The sequence below is a fragment of the Erythrolamprus reginae genome, chromosome 7 (assembly GCF_031021105.1).
Source record: "Erythrolamprus reginae isolate rEryReg1 chromosome 7, rEryReg1.hap1, whole genome shotgun sequence".
Taxonomy (NCBI): domain Eukaryota; kingdom Metazoa; phylum Chordata; class Lepidosauria; order Squamata; family Dipsadidae; genus Erythrolamprus; species Erythrolamprus reginae.
In genome coordinates, this window is record NC_091956.1 from 11,083,608 (window position 1) to 11,106,457 (window position 22,850).

The 22,850-nt window shown below is 43.5% G+C and overlaps 1 protein-coding gene across 1 annotated transcript in view; it reads right to left on the reverse strand.

Annotated features, from left to right (window-relative positions):
- ADGRA3 (adhesion G protein-coupled receptor A3) overlaps positions 1–22,850 on the reverse strand; it is a 68,552-nt gene that overhangs the window by 29,340 nt on the left and 16,362 nt on the right. The window contains exons 5-12 of the mRNA XM_070756975.1: positions 18,237–18,308; positions 17,759–17,919; positions 15,251–15,464; positions 12,955–13,119; positions 7,051–7,252; positions 6,537–6,686; positions 2,017–2,178; positions 40–243 (exon numbers count right to left, since the gene is read on the reverse strand). Of these exons, the coding sequence (XP_070613076.1) occupies positions 40–243; positions 2,017–2,178; positions 6,537–6,686; positions 7,051–7,252; positions 12,955–13,119; positions 15,251–15,464; positions 17,759–17,919; positions 18,237–18,308 (1,330 nt within the window). The remainder of the gene's footprint in view (positions 1–39; positions 244–2,016; positions 2,179–6,536; positions 6,687–7,050; positions 7,253–12,954; positions 13,120–15,250; positions 15,465–17,758; positions 17,920–18,236; positions 18,309–22,850) is intronic.

Sequence of the window (22,850 nt, forward strand, 5' to 3'; positions counted from 1 at the left end):
AGGAGAGAGAGAGAGAGAGAGCTGAGCTTTTTTATTCACCTTAAGTGCGAGGCTGGACAGTGTATTTGAGACGTTGCATTTAAAGCCCAGTTGCTTGTCCAGGCTGCCCTCCAGATCTCTTCGTCCAAAGTCAGAGAAGCCCGAGCGATCTACCGCGGCGATCTTTTGGAAGACAGTGCAGGTCATCCCAGTAAAGCTAGAGCCCTTTATTACGTATGCTTCCACAGCGATATTTGGAGAATACTGTTGAAACGAAACAACACAAAAGCAAAAGTTCTGTTTTGTGTCTTGTGCAGCTCCCCAAACACACCAAGTGGTTACAAGGGAAACGAACTTCCAAAGAACTGAAGTTGGAAGAGAGTAAAGCATTACGTGTGTGTGTGTGTGTGTCCTTGTGCGTCTATAAAAATATTATGTTAATTCAATCCATTGATTGATCCTGTCTGTTGGTACATTAAACAATAGGCTGGCTCTGTAACTGCTTAAGAGCAGGTGGTAAAGCACTGTAAAGCAGTATTTAAGTGGTACTTATATCACTTACACATACACTTATACACTGATATAAAGAGCCGCAGTGGTGCAGTGGTTGGAGTGCAGTACTGCAAGCTACTTGGTTGACGCAGCCTTCCATTCTTCCGAGGTCAGTCAAATGAGGAAACAGATGGTTGGCGGCAAAATGCTAACTCTCTGTAGACTGCTTAGAGAGGGCTGTAAAGTATTGTGAAGTGGTATATGTCTAAATGATATTGCTACTGGTATCATGTGATCGAGGGAAAAAACCCCCACATAGTCACCAACAAGTGCCCCTCTCATAGGGCTGGGGAGGAGAGAGCTTATGTCTCTGTGTAGTCTTGCCTTGATTTGTCCCATTTAGAAACCTAGAAGATTGACGGCAGAAAAAGACCTCCTGGTCCATCTAGTCTGCCCTTTATACTATTTCCTGTATTTTATCTTAGGGTGGAAATATGTTTATCCCAGGCATGTTTAAATTTAACTACTGTGGATGTACCAATCACGTCTGCTAGAAGTTTGTTCCAAGCCTCCAGTCAAGTAATATTTTCTCACGTTGCTTCTGATCTTTCCCCCAACTAACCTCAGATTGTGCCTCCTTGTTCTTGTGTTCACTTTCCTATTAAAAACACTTCCCCCCTGAACCTTTTTTTAACCCTTTCACATATTTCAATGTTTCGATCATGTCCTGATCATTTCTGAATGTTTCTCTCCCCTCCCCCCCCGGCCAAATGCAGCCCACCCCTTAGCTTCCTTTACAGAAGTGTCCCAAGGCCGAGAGGCAGAATTCTGGTCCCTTTTCAAACTTTCAATGAAAATAAAACACAGCTTTCGACTCGATCCTCAGGGGAATGGAATAAATGCAGCTGCGAGAGCAATCATGGGCTTTCCCAAATACGCCCATGTTACACCAACACTCCGCAGTCTGCATTGGTTGCCGATCAGTTTCCGGTCACAATTCAAAGCGTTGGTTATGACCTATAAAGCCCTTCATGGCACCGGACCAGATTATCTCAGGGACTGCCTTGTGCTGCACGAATCCCAGTGACCAGTTAGGTCCCACAGAGTGGGTCTTCTCCGGGTCCCATCAGCTAAACAATGCCGTTTGGCGGGACCCAGGGGAAGAGCCTTCTCTGTGGCGGCCCCAGCACTCTGGAACCAACTCCCCCCAGAAATTAGAATTGCCCCCACCCTCCTTGCCTTTCGTAACCTACTTAAAACCCACCTCTGCCGCCAGGCATGGGGGAATTGAGATACTCTTTCCCCCTAGGCCTTTACAATTTTATGCATGATATGTCTGTATGTATGTTTGGTTTTTATATTAATGGGTTTTTAATCGTTTTTAGTATTGGATTATTATTGTACGCTGTCTTGTTATTGCTGTTAGCCACCCCGAGTCTCCGGAGAGGGGCGGCATACTAACTAGATAGATAGATAGATAGATAGATAGATAGATAGATAGATAGATAGATAGATAGATAGATAAATAAAAGGGTCAGTCCTTACCGTCGAGTAAACCTGAGCTCCATTAGCTAGCCGGTAGGTTGCAATCCTTTGCAGGCATTGAGCAATTCTCGTGCAGGCCTTGGCTTCTCTCTGGGCCACCCACAGGATGTGCTCATCAGCCAGCATGATGTTGCTAGCAATGTCCACCATCACATCCCCTAGCTGGCAAGAGGAGAGCAGAAGACATGCCAGTCTCAGCGTTATAAGGTTGCACATCAGATTCTCAGAGGTCGATTCATTCCATCGCCCCCATCCTCCATTCAAGGAACCTGTGTTTCTTGATCCTCCCTTTCCATTTGTGTCATCAGTCATTCAAATTCATAAACTGGGAAGGACAAACCCTCCCTTGGGCCTGAGTTTAACCCTCGGCTGTGTCACACATGCCATTTATACCTTAAGTCTGTTTCTGTCCACTCAGCAATTTCATTTTTAATGAAATGAAAGGCAGTTTATTATACCCACAGTTTTATTCTCATGGTTTTCCTAGCCCTCAAAACTCAATCCATCCTTCAGCCGTACTTACTGTGCCATAGATTAGGAAATATTTTCCCAAGAAATTGAACATAATCCTTAATAAAGGTTGGGTATAATTGCCCATTTGAATAATATATTCAATGGAAAGCTTTTGGGTGTACTCCTAAAAAAAATGTATAAGTAGGCTTTTTTTTCCCTTTCCAAAAGCATAACATATATACAAAGTTAGTATTTATAACATATATACAAAGTTAGTGTTTGCAAAAATAAAAATTACGGTAATTGGATTATGTTGGGGTTTTTTTTAATTAAAAAAGGGATACAATGGGGGGAAAGTTAAAAGGCAATTATCTTGCTTATGAGGCTATGGAGTTAAATTTTCAAATGTGTGTTAAGAGTTTAGTCAAACCTGAAAAACATTTTTCTGGACGCTGGGAATCAATCAAAGCATGAATGTTCCATAAACCGCTGTGATTGTTTATTCACAGAGAAGAATGTGATGTGAAGCATTGATGTTTGACTGAGCAAAATGTTTATTCTGCAAATGCCCCAATTTTTTCTGGGGCATTTCTCTGGGAATGAAAGAGAGCCGGGGTGGTGCAGTGGTTAGAGTGCAGCACTGCAGGCTACCTCAGCTAACTGCTAGTTGTAGTTAAGCACTTCAAATCTCCCCACTGGCTCTAGGTGGACTCAGCCTTCCATCCTTCCGAGGTGGGTCAAATGAGGACCCAGATTGTTGGGGGCAAGAGGCTGATTCTGTAAACTGCTTAGAGAGGGCTGGAAAAGCACTATGGAGCAGCATCTAAGTCTAAATACTATTCCTATTCTCCACCGTCAACCAGGGGAAGGGAGTTTAAATAAAATAAGCCCAATAAAACTAGCACTGTTTAAAATAGTGGATTTCCCCAGGATCTTATTTTCAGTTGTCTGCATTATCGGAAACAGGAAACACAAGGAAATAAACAGGCGATGTTAAAACTAGCTGGACCGGTCCTGTAATTGCGTAGGTGAATAGGTGCGCCTCTGTTCTTTTTTTCTGAAAGAGGGCCAGGTAAGGCCAGACGTGACTTCTTCCAGGAGGGCAACAGGCTTGAAAGATCATGTGGGACCTGACAGGCTGCTGGGATACATGATACAGATGTCTCATGACTCAACTAGAGAACATCATCAGTGCTAGGAAGAAGTGTGGCTTGCTGTCAGTTTATATTCAGGAAACTGCCAAAGAAGCAAACAGGCCAAGCCAAGAGCCTCCAAGTCCACCCCTACCAGCACTGACAGAGCAAGCCACTAAATCCCACTCCTTCCTAGCCCTGATGATGTTACCCAGTTTGGGTCATGAAACGTCTGCAAGAAAAAAAGCCAGCTCAGAGAGCCCTGAAATCGAAGACTGCCAGCAAATTTAAGCCATCCTTACCTGGAGTTATCCAGGCGCTATGGGCTTAGTAACTACTGAGTTATGTGGTGTACTTTCCTCCCCACCTCAACCTCATTTGAATTTCATGAGGTACAATTAATTTTCTCTTGGAGTCAAACAGCTCTTCCCTTCCTGCTAATCGACTAAAGTGGAACAAACCAGTTGTTCAGGATTTTTTATTTATTTATCAAGAATTACGCCTGTATCCTTCGGCCTTTAAAACTGTCTGGCAAACAGTTACTCAGAAATACTGAGTAGTATTTCCCTGGTTTGAACTGGCAATGCAAGCCACAACGAGTGTGAATGTTTCGGCACCGAAAAAGGTTTTTCTATCAAAATGTCCTTCCAGCTGGTTTTGTCCTGTTTTAATGTACTTCAGATTTGCATAAATAGAGGGAATCTTATCCTTTGAAAGAATTAGTGAAGGGAGCCAGCATGACATAGAAATTTTAAATTTAATTCAGAAAGCAGTTAATGTGATTACTCCTCACTTATATACTTAATAATTGTCATCTTCCATCACATAAAAATATATAATTTAGAACATAAGAAGAGCCATGCTGAATCGGGCCAAAGCCCATCGAGTCCAACATTCTGTGTCCCACAGTGGCTGACCAATTGTCCATGGGGATCTTGAGAAGAAAGAGAAGGCAAAACCCTCCCTTTCCCTGGACCCCCAACAAATGGGATCCAAGGGAACCCTGCCTGCCTCAACCTACATAGAGGTGGCACTTGGACATCCGTTTCAATAACCACCGATGATACACTTGGCATCCATGAATCTATCTCATCCTGCCTTGAAGCTATCCAGGCTGACAGCTGTCACGACCTCTTCTGGAAGGGAATTCCATTTGCCAAGAATATCTGAAGGTCTCTGAGCACCATGGACTATACACTTCTGATATTTAACAAAAAAAATTGAGAAAAAAAAATATATATACTATCCAGGCCATATTCCAAGGAGTGACCGGAACTTCTACAGGACTGGTCAAGGTATCAGGAAAAAAAATCTGGTATTGTTAGAAAAATAATAGAACCTGAATTACCTACTCCTATTTTCTAAGAATACACTTTTTGTACTACATGTTTTTATTGTGGCAACTCTGGATGCTGTTGCAATATAAATGTAGGGAAATGGAGATAAGATTGCCCTACAGATTTAAAAATACAGATTGGGGGGGGGGGATATTATAGCTATTTGTTCACCTTTATTTTTGTTTCCGTATGAACTGCTTATTTTAGTGTTAACAAGTATTAAACATTAAACCAAGTATCTGTAGACTTAATTTCTATAGCTCAGCAAAACGACTTTAATAGAGTTTCACTGAGCCGGATTAAAAGGTATTACAGACTATCCCTTTTAAAGTACACCAACAGCCTTGCCCCTTGAATTTCCTTGTTATTTTTATAGAGTTAACTATTGTCAAAATAGTAGCAAGCTAATGTTACTGTGTAACTTCATAAATCACAGCATTTTTTTAAAAAAAACTTAAATGCAAGGAACTATGCCAGTGATGGCGAACCTTTTTTCCCTCGGATGCCGAAAGAGCATGGGTGCGCACTATCCCACACGCGCGGGTACCCACACCCATAATTCAATGCCTTCCCCCACCCCCCGGAGACCCTCTGGAGGCTGGAAATGGCATGTTTCCCAACTTATTTTGGGCCTAGTAGGCTCATGTTTCGCCCTCCCCAGGCTACAAAGGCTTCCCTGGAGCTGGGGGAGAATAAAAACGCCCTCCCCCATTCTCCCCGAGGCTCTCTGGAAGCCAAAAGGATCCTCCCAGAGCTTCTGTGTTAGCCAAACATCAGCTGGCCAGCATACACAAGCATATTGGAGCTGAGCTAGGGTAATGGCTCATGTGCCAGCAGATATGGCTCCACATGCCACCTGTGCCACAGGTTCACCATCTATGCAGTCATACATATCACACATTCGCCTTAAAACCTACACCAGTGATGGCGAACCTTTTTTTCCTCAGGTGCCAAAAGAGCAAGTGTGCACGCTATTGTGCATGCATGAGTGCCCACACCTATAATTCAATGCCTGTGGAGGGCAAAAACAGCTTCCCCCACCCCCCCGGAGGCCATAAACAGCCTGTTTCCCAAATTCCAGTGAGTCCAGTAGGCTCATGTTTTGCCCTCTGCAGGCTCCAAAGGCTTCCCTGGAGCTGGAGGAGGGTAAAAATGCCCTCCCCCCAGCTCCTTGGAGGCTCTCTGGAAGCCAAAAATGCCCTCCCAGAGTCTCTGTGCAAGCCAAAAGTCAGCTGGCTGGCACACACATGCACATTGGAGCTGAGCTGGGGCAACAGCTCGCGTGCCAGCAGATATGGCTCCGTGTGCCACCTGTGGCACCCGTGCCATAGGTTCGCCATCACTGACCTACACGTATAAATGTGGAATTGTAGCACTACCAATCTTCAGTATGTGAGTTTTAAGAAGAAATGTGGTGCTTTTAATTTCAAAGGCTCTTTCATTGTGACTGCTTTTGTTAAAGGCCAAATGCAGTTGTTGTTTTTCATCATTCAAACATGCCGCTGTGCGAAGAAGGCTGCCTTTTTACATGTCATGGAAGGAAGGCCCATTCACATGAAAATACGAAGATTACTTGGTCTAAATTAAAATGAATTACCTCTTTGTACTTCTCAGCAAATCTCCCAAATTTCTCTATCATTTCAGCCACAAAAATAACATCCATTTTGTCAGAAAAGTTTGCTGCTTCTACGGTGTATGCCAAGAGCTGTCGAGCTGTGGCTACGGCATTGGTGAGGTTCAACGGCATCTGCATGGAGCATTAAAGGTGCGGGGGGGGGGGAGGGGAAGGCACTTATAACATACATTCAAGGAATTAAAAACGGACTTGAAACTAACAGGCTTCATCAAGCTCACCAAAACTCTGCAATATACAGTGCAGCTTTATTTCCATAAAACTCAAAACCTTTCCAACTCCAAGGCCACTATAAATCTGCCTTAAACCAACTTAATTGGGAATTGAATAATTTGCCTAAAGACAACAAAAAACATCTTTTGTTTGGAGTTTCTTCTCATGAGATCTTCGCATGAGGGATCCTGGATCTTTTGAATTATAAATGCAAAATCTCAAAGACATCAGCATTAGAAGTATCCCACGGAAGATGAGTGCTAACCTGATTGAACATATAGAGGACTCGAGTGGCGTCGTTTGCGTATTGGCAACGAGAGTAATCCTCTTCGGCCCAGCGGCCTCCCCGGCCACATCTCCGCCACGCCTTCTTTTCGTCCTGAGCACTGCCCAAGTAGATGCCACTGCCAGCCGAGTATCGCGTGCACAGCAAGTAGGCAGTCAGGCCTGCCAAAGTTCTGGGCCACCTGTAGATCGGAAGGAAAAAGGTGACATGAGAAAAGAAAAAGAAAACAGGGGAAATACGAAGTGCACAATAAGAGAGAATTCAGTTCTGCCAAGTGTGGCATTTTAGCTTCTGAGTATTTTTGTTTTTGTTTTAATCTTCTTCTCAAGATAACAAATAAATAAATAAACACTTTTTTTAAAAAAAGATTTTTTTTTTCATTTTAAAAAGCTACATAGGTACTGTATTTACAAAAATAACTTATAATATATATAATCATAATAATGGTAGTAATAACAGGCAAGCAAGTCAACAAAAAGAGACCAAAAAAAGCAGGCAAAAAACCAAGACAAAAAAAAACAAAAAACAGAAACAGCACCATTTAAAAAGATAAAAATATCTTATTTCTCTCTTAACTGTCCCAATCTTAATTGTTTCTTATCAAATTTTATGAGGTTATTCATATCGTTTAACACATTTACAATTCATAATTGGTCTTATATAGTTCTTTTATAATTCCCCTTCAATTTATTATTAAATACTTTGTATTATAATTAGTTCATTGCACCCTTGTCTGTTCGAATGTTCTTCTATACTAAGTATAGAATTGTATATACATACAATGACAATGAAGTATTTATACTAAGTTCTTCTATAGAAGAACTTAGTCTAAATACTTTATTGTCACTGTATGTATAAATACAGTATACCCATGCAACGAAATTCGTGTGACGCCAAAGACCAGCCTCAACATACATAACAATCCGAAAGAACATATTGACAAAAAGATATTGATATTGATTTTGTCAAAAAAGTTATTGACAAAATTGAACGGGTCCAAAGACGGGCTACAAGAATGGTGGAAGGTCTTAAGCATAAAACGTATCAGGAAAGACTTCATGAACTCCATCTGTATAGTCTGGAGGACAGAAGGAAAAGGGGGGGCATGATCGAAACATTTAAATATATTAAAGGGTTAAATAAGGTCCAGGAGGGAAGTATTTTTAATAGGAAAGTGAACACAAGAACAAGGGGACACAATCTGAAGTTAGTTGGGGGAAAGATCAAAAGCAACATGAGAAAATATTATTTTACTGAAAGAATAGTAGATCCTTGCAACAAACTTCCAGCAGACGTGGTAGATAAATCCACAGTAACTGAATTTAAACATGCCTGGAATAAACATATATCCATCCTAAGATAAAATACAGAAAATAGTATAAGGGCAGACTAGATGGACCATGAGATCTTTTTCTGCCGTCAGACTTCTACGTTTCTATGTTTCTAACATGCTCAACCCGCCACCTGAACCATTCAACATCCACACAACAGACCAAGTAGTCTTGTCCAGCAGTTCACTGATGGTGACCCCCTAGTACATTGTTAAGTGCAATTATAGCTCTGGGATAAAAACTGTTCAGAAAACGTGTGGTTCGAGTTTTAATTGTTCCGTATCTTCTGCCAGAAGGCAGCAGCCCCAAAAGATTGTAGGCAGGATGAGAAGAGTCTCTGAGAAGGTTGTGCACCTCTCTAGAAGATGCGAAGATATCACCCAGGGCTAGTAGCTGAAGCCCAATGATATTCTGGGCAGTTCCAATGATTCTCTGTAAAGCTTTTTTACCCACTACAGAGCTGCTCCCATTCCATGCAAGAATGCCACATGTTAGGATGCTCTCAATGGTGCTGCGATAGTAGGACAATAGATGCTGAGATAGATTGATCTTCCTGAGCATTCTTAGGAAGTGCAGCCTCTTTTGGGCCTTCTTCACAAGCATGTTAACATTCATAGTCCAATCTGGCAAAGCAAGAGATACCGGTAGTGACATATGCATGTTACATACATGTTCCCAAAGGAATATAGTGATTAAAGTGCTGGCTTAGAAACCAGGAGACCGTGAGTTCTAGTCCCACGAAAACCCCGCTGGGTGAGACTTTGGACCAGTTGTTCTCTCTCAGGAAACCTCACTTCACAAGGTTCTTGTTGTTGTTGTTGTGGAGAAAATCAAAGGAGGAAGGAGCATTAGGTGTGTTTGCCTCGAGTAACTCATCAAGGAGGATTAAAATAAAACAAATTCATGCGTATACTTATTCTCCAGTAAGGTCAGGCGCATCCCAACCCAGGGTGCATAGTCCCACTCAGACTAGCCTGGATGATGTTGCCTAGTTTGGCCTGAATGGTCTTAAATATATGGGTTTTTTTAAGATTTGGGTTTTAGGGTTGGGATTTTATAAATTTTGTATTTGTACTGTTTTGGCATTATAAGCTGCCATGAGTCTGCTGGAGAAGGGCGGAATAGAAATCTATCTATCTATCTATCTATCTATCTATCTATCTATCTATCTATCTATCTATCTCTATCATATCTATCTATCTATCTATCTATCTATCTATCTTCTATATCCTATCTATCTGTCTGTCTGACTGTCTATCTCTCTATCTACCTACCTACCTTCTATATCCTTTATCTATCCATCTATTATATCCTTATCTATCTGTCCGTCTATCTATCTACCTACCTACCTTCTATATCCTTTATCTATCCATTATATCCTTATCTATCTGTCCATCTATCTACCTACCTACCTACCTAACTTCTATATCCTTTATCTATCCATCTATTATATCCTTATCTATCTGTCCGTCTATCTATCTACCTACCTACCTACCTTCTATATCCTTTATCTATCCATTATATCCTTATCTATCTGTCTACCTACCTACCTTCTATATCCTTTATCTATCCATCTATTATATCCTTATCTATCTGTCCGTCTATCTATCTACCTACCTACCTACCTTCTATATCCTTTATCTATCCATCTATTATATCCTTATCTATCTGTCCGTCTATCTATCTACCTACCTACCTTCTATATCTTCTGTCTGTCTATCTATCTTCTATATCCTGTCTGTCTGTCTACTTTCCCACCTATCTATCTACCTAAACAAGCAAGCAGATTTTTCTTTTTTGTTTCTTTTTTCTTTTTTGATTTGAAACGTTTCACTGCTTATCCAAGGAGCTTCTTTGGTCTGGGTTGTAGTTTAGACCGGAGAAGCCCCTTGGGTAAGCAGCCAAACATTTCAAACCAAAAAAGGCAAAAGTCCAAAAAAAATCCACCTGATGACTGACTGACTCAGACAAATGACTGAACATCTTCACAATGGAACATCTATAAGAAAACAACCAAGCTCAGAGAGCGGACCTCATATTTATCATCACAGTTGCTGCTTTTTCACAAATTGCTCACATTTTCCGACAGCAGAAGCCAGTTTTTCTATATGTAAAAATAAGGCTTTAGGCCCCCGATTTTAGTTATTTTAACAGCTGGCTTAGAAGCAGGGGAAGCTTGAGTGAAATTTAATGAAAAGCTCCCAAGTTTTGAAATGGGAAAAGTGGCAGTTAGCCCAAAAGTTTAGGAATAAGATGGAGGCAGAGTGCGAAACAAGAGCTAAGACTGAGAAAACGGGATCCTTTGGTTCAGCAAGTGTAACAACTAGCAAGAGTTGTCAATCTTGCACAGGCTTGGCTTGAGGGGAGGGAAGGAAGATTCAGCTTTGATTAGAGGCAACTATCTAATTTTTGGAACACAGGAAGCTGTTGTGAGCACAAATAATGGCAACACTGTCTAGCTGAGCAAGACTATTATTACATTAATAAAACCTTTTAAACAAAAACATAATTTTAGGTATAATTAAAAAGCACCTGATCAGGGAAAATCAAGCTGCTAACCAAGAGCCTGCCTGAAGCTCATTCCACATTCCTGCCAATGGAAATAATGAGATAATGACCAGATAGAAAGTGGAAGCCTGACGTTTGGCTCCATTCACACAAGCAGCCAAACAGATCCCTAGAAAACCCATTCAAGACGAGATATTCTGAAATTTCCCCATAGTATGATTTGGCAACCCCCACTCAAGACCCTACATAGGATGAAAGTCATTTAGCCACAATGGGAATCACCCGAACCCTTTTAGAAACATAAAGCCCATATTGCACAAACCCCAAAACTTCAAAAGCATAGAACCTTTTTATCCACTGCTGAATGTCACTTCGCTTCTGCAAATAAAAATCTCCTTCCAAAGGCTTTTCAATTTAAAGCAGGGGTCTCCAGAGTTTGCAACTTTAAGACTTGTGGACTTCAACTCCCAGAATTCCTCAGCCAACCATTTGGCTAGGTTTGGAGACTCCTGATTTAAAGCGACAGCATTTGTTTTCCTTCTTTGCCAAGCGATCTCCCGGATGGAAAGCGAGTCCTGTTTTTTTTCCTTCTAACACCTCTCTCTTTCTTCCTTCCTTCCCTTTCTACACCCCCACCCCCTTTCTTTCAGATCCGACAGGGGAAAAAAGGCTTTAATTTTTTTTTTTAACAAACAGGAAGTGATGATGTCAGGGCAGGTAGGTGGGCGGAGTCTCGTGCTGCCATCCTGTTACTCCGAAATAGCCGCTGCAACTGCTACCTACTCACTCAAACTGGGAGGATTTCACCCCTGGTTGATGCTCTAATATATAATGGGAATTTTCTCCCCCTATAAAAACGTCATAAATTTTCTCCCCCGATCAAAAAAGCATAAGAAAGAATGTTCTTTCTGCACCAACTCAGGAAGCTCAAACTGCCCAAGGAGCTGCTGATTCAGTTCTATAGAGGAATCACTGAGTCTGTCATCTGCACCTCCATAACTGTCCAATTCGGTTCTGCAACCCAACAAGACCGACACAGACTTCAGAGGAGAATCAGGACTGCAGAAAAAACCATGGCTACCAACCTGCCTTCCATTGAGGACCTGTAGACTGCACGAGTCAAAGAGAGGGTGGTGAAAATATCTACAGACCCCTCGCATCCTGGACACAAACTGTTTCAACTCCAACCCTCAAAACGATGCTACAGAGCCCTGCACACCAAGACAACTAGACATAAGAACAGTTCTTTCCCCGAACGCCCTCACTCTGCTAAACAAATAATTCAACACTGTCAAACTATTTACTAAGTATGCACTACTATTACTCCTAGTTTCCCCCCCCCATCATTCCTATCACCCATCTCCTCCCTCTTATGACTGTATTGCTTGTATCCTTAAGGTTTTTATTAATATTGTTTCCAGATTGCTTATTTGACCCCTATGACAATCATTAAGTGTTGTACCTCATGATTCGTGACAAATGTCTCTTTTCTCTTATGTACACTGAGAGCATTTGCACCAGACAAATTCCTTGTGTGTCCAATCACACTTGACCAATAAAGAATTCTATTCTATTCTATCGGCAATCAGAACTCAAGAAGCTTCTTGGCTGAGAAGTGAAACGTCTTCAAGGAAAAAGCTAGAAGATCCAGTTGGTCTTCTGAGAAATCATTTTTGGGACAACCAGGATGGCTGAGAATTTCTACAGACATTTCCCCCTATCATCAACATCATCACATCAGGACATTTTGTGTACCTCATTACCCACTTTTAGTAATTTAGGAAGGCTTCTTAAAATGATTGCCACAAGAGCTTTAAGGGCACGTGGGAGAACTCTCCATTTTATTGTCATTATCATAACTCGAAGGACTGGTGCCAAGCTTCCTGCTAAATAAAGATCCTGCCTCTGTGTTATTGTTTTAGCGATCGGAGTTCAGGTTAAGTAAGACACTGTTTATTATGTGGGAGGAGAAGGAGTTTGGGTAACAGCACTCAAGCTAAAGAAAGCTACCCACCTGGCCTCTCAACCACCCATCGTCACCCACCTGAAGTCGCCCTTGTTGTTGAGAACCCTCTCGGCTGGGCAGTACTGGGCAGAGCTGTTCAGGACCACAATGTCCACCGTCCTTGAATTATTCCCACGCCTGGAGTGCACGTGACACCCCCAATTTCCGGTCGACCCAGCTTGAATGTTTGAGATGGTCAGGGCACTTGGGGGACAACAAGCAAGAACAGCATTAAACATTCTATCAAATCATTCCTGGAAGAAACAATGAATTAATAGACATTGGGGTGGACTTCAACTCCCAGAATTCCTGAGCCGGCATGTGGAAGTCCATAGGTTACCCATCCCTGTTCTCTATTAAGACATCCAAAATTAAGTACGAGATGCCTTAAGATTTAGCCAGGCAAGGTTGCAGGATCTTGCCATCAGGGTGTCCAGGGGGGGAAAGCATTTTGAAATCCCCTGATATTTCCCTGACATTTCCTTGTAACTTGCGATCTAATTAAGGCATGGTCATAGATGACGTCATACCAAACGGCTAAGCCATGGAGAAATATCGGTAGCTGAGAAAACAAGTTGTTGTCACAGTTATGCACAGCGCGATCCTTTTTTTTTTTTACATGATTTTCCACTATAGTTTGGTTTTTCCCCCTGATTTATTCTGCTTTTTTCACGAGTTCCCTGATAGTTTCCTGATATTTCCCGAACTGCCGATTTCCCTGATAATTCCCTGATTTCCAGGTTTGCTGGACACTCTGTGCCATGCCAAAGAACTACCGTTTTTGGAATATAAGACACACATTTTTACTCTCCAAGAGGGTGAAAACTTGTGTTTGTCTTATACACCAAATGTAGCCCCACTCAGCCATCCCCAAATTATAATTTACCTCCTTGCAGCAAACAGCAGCAGAGCCTGATTAGCCCAAGCCACTGATTATCTGCCTCCCGATATTCGGCTGATTGATTGAAGTTGCCAAGCCCACTTTGGTAAAATGAAAGTGAAACTAAAACTGCACAGGCAAATTGCTATAGGGAGAGGCAACTGCTGAAATTGGCTGCTTGTTTTTTGCTGCAAGGAGGTAAGTTGATAACTATAAATGCCTATAGAATGTTCAAATTATTAGACTTATTTTTTAAAAAGACTGCTTTATTGTTGTCCTAGACAACTTAACAAAATGAAGAAGTTTTTAAAAAATAAATGCCTGAGGCCCAGTGCTATTGTATCTTCTTTAAAATAGCAGAGAATACTTCCAGAAAGCCACATCAATTTTAACAATCTGTAAAAGTATAATCCTGACCTGTTTTTGTAGTGTGAAGATAAGGCAGTGGAGTTAAACACTGACTTAGTAATGTTTGGAGTAGATCTATTTAAATAATTGGGAGAAGCTAGTGTGACTTCATTTAGGAAAACTTTCTGGGATTAATATACTGCCCTAATGTACTCCAAAAAAACTCCAATTCTTTGCTATTTCTATGGGTCAGGCACACATGCACAGAAATACACAACAAACAGTGTATATCATATGTGCTGTTTGCTGTTTGGTAAAATGCTGGGAGTCAAGGTCTTTTTTCCTTGTTTTCCTCCCCCAAAACTAAGGTGCGTCTTATACTCCAAAAATATGGTACATCATTCCATCCAGCACCTTCTCCAAGCTATCATTCAAAAACCAACAGTGAACTTTCATGTTAGAAAATGCTGCACCAATGAGATTAAAGAAACTGTCACAATTAGACAATGCAGCACGCCAGTAGATTTCTATGGTGCAGAAGTGAAGGATTTTAGGGGAACAATAACAATAGAGTTGGAAGGGACCTTGGAGGTCTTCTAGTCCAACCCCCTGCCTAGGCAGGAAGCCCTATACTACTTCAGACAGATGGTTATCCAACATCTGATTAAAAACGTCCAGTGTTGGAGCATTGACAACTTCTGGAGGGAAGCTGTTCCATTGATCAATCGTTCTGACTGTCAGGAAATTTCTCCCTAGGTCTAAGTTACTTCTCTCCTTGTTTAGTTTTCACCCATTGCTTCTTGTTCTACCCTCAGGTGTTTTGGAGAATAGGATGACTCCCTCTTCTTTGTGGCAACCCCTGAGATGGAAGAATAAGCTGTTCTTTTGCTTTTTTTTTTTTTTAAAAAGAAGAAGTTCAGGAAATTATTTTAGAAGAGATAATTACACAGCATATCAAGAGGAATATTTAGAGTTTCCTTAAATAGCAATTATGTCCTGGGAGAAATCCCCTTGTATAAAAAGACCCAGCATCCCTGTCTCTATGCCCATTTAATAAAAAGGTTGAAGGATACGCAGACAAAGCTCACCCCCTGTTCTCCCTCTCACCTTGCAATTACAGAGCAGTTGTGAATCATGTTCTTCTCCACAAAAATCCCCTGGGATTCATCCGTTTCCACGATCTTCCCGTCCTGGTACCAAAGAACCTGCATGTCTTGATCGATGTAGGAAACCATGCACTGGAAAGGCAGGCTGTCTCCTTCAAAGACCACCTGCCGATGAGAGGGGCTCATGGAGAAAGACGGCAGCTCCAGAGGGGGGTCTGTTTTCCATGGTGGGGAAGAGAGAGACACAATTTTTTCTAGATATACAACATACAAAAAATCAATTTACAACCACAATTGAGCCGGAAATGTACATTGCAAAGTAAAACATTTTTAAAGCGAGTTTTGCCCCATTTTATAACCTTTCGTGCCACAATTGTTAAGTGGAATCACTGTGGTTGTTTAGTTAGAAAAAAAACAGCCTAGGAAGAATTTTTTTTAAAAAAAAAACATGTTTCACTATTGTTTTAGGCCCACAGGATTGGGCAACAGAAAATATTCACTTTTTTAATGGAGGTAGGAATGCGTATAAAAAACTTAATCTTTTAGATGTTGTGACTAATCAAGAATTCTTTTAATTTGTTTAAGGGGAGACTTGATCGAAGTGTATAAAATCATGCATGGAATAGAAAAGTTGGATAGAGAAAAATTCTTTTCTCTATCACACAATACTAGGATGAGGGGGCACTCCCTAAAGCTCATAAAAGTGAGGACAAATAAAGGGAAATATTTCTTCCCCCAGAGGGACATTGGTTGATGGAATTCCCTTCCAGAAGAGGTCATGACAGCTATCAACCTGGATAGGTTCAAGGCAGGATGAGACAGAGCCCTGTGTATCGGTGCCAAATGTATCGGTGATTATTGGAACGGGTGTCCATGTGCCACCTCTATGTTGGTTGAGGCAGGCAGGGTTCCCATGGGGACCATTTGTTGGGGGTCCAGGGAAAGGGAGAGTTTTGCCTTCTCTTTCTGCTCAAGACCTCCACGGACAATTGGTGGGCCTCTGTGTGACACAGAATGCTGGACTCGATGGGCAGCATGACTCTTCCTAGGTTCTTATGTTCTTTTTTTATTTTTGGAAGAAGGATACTCCTTGAATTTGATTATATAATACCAGTAAGTAAATATGAAAGGGAAAATATTCTGGAAAGGTTTAAGAGGATGGAAGAGGAAGTAGAAAGGTAGGAATGAAAAGAGAGAGAGGCAGAGGAGGAGTGAAGGAGTAAGTAGGTATGAGGAGGAGATGAAGAAAGAAGGAGGGGAGCCCAAAAAAGAGTAATAAAAGAAACAGACTGGGGTAGGTTAAGTAAAGAATGGATTAAGAGGGGGACTCTTGAATAATGGATAAGAATTTAGCATTTATGTATGTTTGTTGTAATATTGGAAGGTATATATAAGGGTTGCCCAGAACGTAATGCACCACATTTTTTTCTTCAACAATTATTTATTGAACCCAATGAAACTTACACACAAGCAAGAATGATGTTTCTTCCACACTCCCTATTTTTCCACGTAATCTCTGCCCCATTCTATGACCTTCCTCCAGCGAGACACAATGGCGTGTATGACCTGTCAGTACTATTCCTTGTTCAGGTCACAAAGCCATTTCTGCACTGTGCAAATCACCTCTAATGGCCTCACCCTCTGTGCCCAGCAACTAACCGTACTTCTGTCGACTGCAGATTCTCCATAAACTGTACACAAACGTTTGAATGTTCCCAACAGTTTCTTTCTCCGCAGGGAGAAATTCAATGATGACACGCTGCTTGTAATGTACATTAAATTTGCCCCCACCCTCCTTGCCTTTCGTAAGCTCCTTAAAACCCACCTCTGCCGTCAGGCATGGGGGAACTGAGATATTCTTTCCCCCTAGGCCTTTACAATTTATGCATGGCATGTTTGTTTGTATGTATGTTTGGTTTTACAATAAGGGTTTTTTAGTTGTTTTAGTATTGGATTTACATGCTGTTTTTTATTACTGTTGTTAGCCGCCCCGAGTCTAAGGAGAGGGGCGGCATACAAATCCAATCAATCAATCAATCAATCAATCAACCAATCAACAAACAAATAAATTACAGACACCATTCCGAAACACTGCTGCAGCTATGCTATCTATCTGAAGAGACGCAACATTTACACATGCACTCCTGACAATTTAAATAATGTATATCATAAAGTTTTGCATTCATACCATTACTGTAGGTTGAGGGGGGGAAATGTGGTGCATTACTTTCTGGGCAACGCTCATACATGTGAACTTGCTTTGTGAAGATGGAGAAAAAAATTTGAAAAAAAAATTCATTTTTTGAAGAATACTTTCTTCTTCAAAATCAGCTTTGCTTTTTCTTTCTTTTTTTTAAAAAATCCACTCATGGTGGCTGAGCATCATCATAAAAATTGATGACTAACTGTCCAATTGTTAAGAAAATTAGAAGGGGAAGATTTATGCAGTGAAGAAATTTAGTGCATCCCTTTTAAATGGAGGGTGGTTGTGCTGCAGCAGCATTCTTACCACAGGTCAAAAGCCCCTGCTTTATGCTCAGAATTGGTTGAGCCTGCAGGGATTTTGGATAGGCACATCTGGTGTCACGGACAGTTATGTTTCTTTCTTGTAGCCACTGCTGCATCCATAGCATATTACAATCACAAAGCAGATAATCCGTCTGGAATTCGCTAAAAATAATTTAAAAAGAAGCAATACAATGAAGCCTAAAATAAATGAAATTTAGTAATTAAAATAGCCAGGATCAAGATGTAGCTTTACTGCAAAACTAAGTTCTAAACTTAAAATTTTAACAAGCTTGCAAAAAAAAAGTACCACTGCTTTATTAATATAAAGTTATAATTGAAAATAATATTAAATGATACATGTTTATGCTCTTAATCTAAGGATCATGGGCTCATGAAGAAACCGAGTAAACAAAGAGATTGCAAAATCTACTGAAAAATGAGGATTACATCCAGCAAAGGACTCATCCATTTATACTTACAGAGCTTTTAATGAAGTTAGATGATCGAAGGTTCCTTGGGCAAGCAAAGAAAATAAATTTCCTGACAGATTTCTGGGAAATGTGGAAAACACAAATATTTTAGAAATCTTCACATGGACCAGCAATGCTGCCACTCAGAGTCTTCCAGTCACATCACCTCATAGGTACGTTTTAAAATTCCATGTTGATTTCTCTCCTTTCAGGGGCCAAGAATATATATGGGGCTTAGAATCAGTCCTGTCTGGGCTCTGAGGGATTTTTTTATTTTATTTTTTTAGTAATTTTGACAATTTGGGGACTCCCAAAGCTCATTAATGCCTATCTATATGATGCTGTTTGGGATCGTTAAGAACGAGCACTCTCAATTGATATGTTCTACTTCCACAATTATAATCCTCTAATGTTTGCAGGGTATCCAGGGGAAAGCTATTTTGAAATTCCCTGATATTTCCCTGACATTTCCTATAACTTGCGCGATTGTAGATGATGTCATACCAAACAGCTAAGCCGTGGAGAAATATCGGTAGCTGAGGAAGCAAGTTGTTGCCACAGTTATGCTCATTTTTGCTTGAATCTGCCAGGCAGCGCAATCTGTTGTTCTGGTTTTTTTACATTATTTTCCCTTGACTTTTAAACATTTTAATACAGTATAGTTTCCCTCCTGATTTATTCCAGTTTTTTTTTCCAAATTCCGATAGTTCCCTGATATTTCCCAAACTGCCGATTTATTTATTTATTTATTTATTTATTTTATTATTTGGATTTGTATGCCGCCCCTCTCCGAAGACTCGGGGCGGCTCACAACAAGTGAAAAACAATCCAATACAATCCAATTAATTAAAATATTATAAGTTTAAGAAAATCCCCAATACTAACATACACACATACAGGCATACCATATATAACTTCAACGTGCCCAGGGGGAGATGTTTAGTTTCCCCATGCCCGACGGCAAAGGTGGGTTTTAAGGAGTTTACGGAAGGCAGGAAGAGTAGGGGCAGTTCTGATCTCCGGGGGGAGTTGGTTCCAGAGGGCCGGTGCCGCCACAGAGAAGGCTCTCCCCCTGGGGCCCGCCAACCGGCATTGTTTAGTTGACGGGACCCGGAGGAGGCCCACTCTGTGGGACCTAATCGGTCGCTGGGATTCGTGCGGCAGAAGGCGGTCTCGGAGATATTCTGGTCCAGTGCCATGAAGGGCTTTAAAGGTCATAACCAACACTGATAATTCCCTGATCTCCAGGTTTGCTGGACACCCTGTGTTTGTTATGGAAAACCTGTAGAGCCGTAAGCATATCGGGAGGCATTGTAGCACCAGAAATGCTGCATAGATTAAATGAAAGCCCAAAGCCTATAATCATTTTCTACTTCACACTGTGTATTTTAAAGCAAAAGTGACGGAATAACATTTCTACCAATTTTGACTACACAGAAAGTCATGTAAGATGCCTTTGTATACACCCCACAGTCCCTAACAAGAGTTAGTTAGGTTACATATTTTGTGCTATAGCTGTAAACCAGGCTGGGTCAACCCAGGAGCTCAGCATCTCTGAATGTATGACTAAGGGCTTGATTAAATAGTACCTTAAGATACAGCATACAAACCTAAAGTATTAATTCATTGAAAATACATGGGAAGGGAGACCAAGAACTGCAATGCAGGTAACAAGACCTTTAGAAAGAGCTGCCAGAGGCAGAATGTGAAGAATTTGATAGTTAATACTAAAAAAGAGAATAAAAAATTCCTTCTTCAGTACAGGTAATACTCGACTTACAACCACGAGTGAGACAGATGTTAATTGAGTTCTCTCCCATTTTTCAACTTTTCTTGCCAAAGCTGTTAAAGGAATCACCGCAGTTGTTGAATTAGTAACATGGTCGTTAAGTGAATCTTGCTTCCCCTGACTTTGGCAAATTAAAAGAATGAAATAAAATTAAGAAATACAGAGCGGTGAGATTTAGAAATACAGTGGTACCTCTACTTACTAACATAATTTGTTCCGTGACCAGGTTCTTAAGTAGAAAAGTTTGTAAGAAGAAGCAATTGTTCACATAGGAATCAATGTAAAAGCCAGTAATGCATGCGACTGGGAAAACCCCAGGAAGGGTGGAGGCCCTGTTTCCTCCCAGGAGATTTGTAGAGAGGCCCCACGGAGGCTTCTCCCCCGCCTTTTCCGCCCCTGTTTCCTCCCATAGATTCTCAGAGAGGCCCCATGGAGGTTTCTCCCTGCCTTTTCCGGCCCTGTTTCCTTCCAGGAGATTCCTAGAGGCTCCACAAAGGCTTCTCCATGCCTTTTCCGGCCCTGTTTCCTCCCAGGAGATTCCTAGGACCTAGAGAAGCCCCACAGAGGCGTCTCCCTGCCTTTTCCGGCCCTGTTTCCTCCCAGGAGATTCCTAGAGAGACCCCACGGAGGCTTCTCCCCATTTTTTCCAGCCCTGTTTCCTCCCAGTAGATTCCTAGAGAAGCCCCACGGAGGCTTCTCTCTGCCTTTTCCGGTTACAGTTTTGGAGGCTCTAAGTGGAAAATGGTTCTTGGGAAGAGGCAAAAAAAATCTTATCTAGAAAGGTTCGTAAGTACAGTGATCCCCCGGTTATTGCGTCCCCGACCATTGCGAATGGGCTACATCGCGATTTTTCAACCCGGAAGTAAAAACACCATCTGCGCATGTGTGCCCTTTTTTCCTATGGCCACACATGCGTAGATGGTGTTCCCCGCCGGGCAGATCAGCTGCTGGGCGGCTTCCCTGGGTCTTTCCCCTCTTGCTGGCGGGAGGGCGAGAAGCCCCCCCCCAGCACCCGCTCGCCCTCCGTTCGCCCGCCCTTCGCCCGGCCACCCGCCATTTGCTCGCTGCTCGCCCGGCCACCCGGGTTCGTTTGGCTTCGGGACTCAGTTGGGAAGCGGCACGGGTGTTTTAAAAGGTCTCCGCCGGCATGGGGGGCTTCTTAGCACCCCCCCAAACCCGGGTTGGGGGTTCGGGGGGGGTAGGAAGCCCCCCATGCCGGCGGAGACCTTTTAAAACACCCGTGCCGCTTCCCAGCTGAGTCCTCAAGCCAAGCGCAGAAGTTAGCCTTGAATCCCTTTGAATCCCGCCGCTTCTGCTGGATACGGGCGATGGGCGGGGCGAGCTGCCACAGCCCCTGGCTTCCGCTCCGCTCGTCCCACCCACCGCCCGTATCCAGCAGAAGCTGCTGGATTCAAAGTGCTGGGGTGGGGGGCTGTCGGGACACCCCCCACCCCAGCACTTTGAATCCCGCCGCTTCTGCTGGATACGGGCGATGGGGGGGCGAGCTGCCACAGCCCCTGGCTTCCGCGCCGCTCGTCCCACCCACCGCCCGTATCCAGCAGAAGCTGCAGGATTCAAAGTGCTGGGGTGGGGGGCTGTCGGGACACCCCCCACCCCAGCACTTTGAATCCCGCCGCTTCTGCTGGATACGGGCGATGGGGGGGGCGAGCTGCCACAGCCCCTGGCTTCCGCGCCGCTCGTCCCACCCACCGCCCGTATCCAGCAGAAGCTGCTGGATTCAAAGTGCTGGGGTGGGGGGCTGTCGGGACAAGCCGCGCACAAAGGCCGAGGCGAGGCTGAGCAGGAGGAGAAGCCAACCAGCGAGGCGGTGGGCTGGGAGCCGCAGGTGAAAGGAGCTCGGGCATCGGAGCGCGGCGCCAGGCATTGTTCTCCGGACCCCGCCCCGCTCAGCCCCGCGGCGGCCCTTTCCCTCTCCAGGCTGCGGGCGGGGTCCGGAGAACAATGCCTGGCGCCGCGCTCCGATGCCCGAGCTCCTTTCACCTGCGGCTCCCAGCCCACCGCCTCGCTGGGACTCAGCTCGAAAGCGGCGACAGCCAGCGCGGAGAAGCCGTTCGCCGGCGCTGGCTGTCGGCGCTTTGGGGCTGAGTCCCGGAGCGAATTCGCTCCGGGACTCAGCTCAAAAGCGCCGACAGCCGGCGCGGAGAAGCCGTTCGCCGGCGCTGGCTGTCGCCGCTTTGGGGCTGAGTCCCGGAGCGAATTCGCTCCGGGACTCAGATCGAAAGCGGCGACAGCCAGCGCGGAGAAGCCGTTCGCCGGCGCTGGCTGTCGGCGCTTTTGAGCTGAGTCCCGGAGCGAATTTGCTCCGGGACTCAGCTCGAAAGCGCTGACAGCCAGCGCGGAGAAGCCGTTCGCCGGCGCTGGCTGTCGGCGCTTTTGAGCTGAGTCCCGGAGCGAATTCGCTCCGGGACTCAGCTCAAAAGCGCCGACAGCCAGCGCGGCGCGGCTGTTTTAAAATGTCGCCGCCGGCATGGGGGGCTTGCCAGCACCCCCCGGACCCCCAACCCGGGTTTGGGGGGCTGCTAGGAAGCCCCCCATGCCGGCGGCGACATTTTAAAACAGCCCCGCCGCCCCCAATCTTCGGCTCCTCGCTAGCGCTGCGGGAGTAAAAACACCATCTGCACATGCGCAGATGGTGTTTTTACTTCCGCAGCGCTACTTCGCGAAAACCCGCTCGTTGCGGGGGGTCCTGGAACGGAACCCTCGCAACGAGCGGGGGATCACTGTAGAGGCGTTCTTAAGTAGAGATACCACTGTATAGGTCATTTAAAAGCTTTTGGAGAGGTGATTTAGGGAGCGATTTGGTGCGTAGGAAG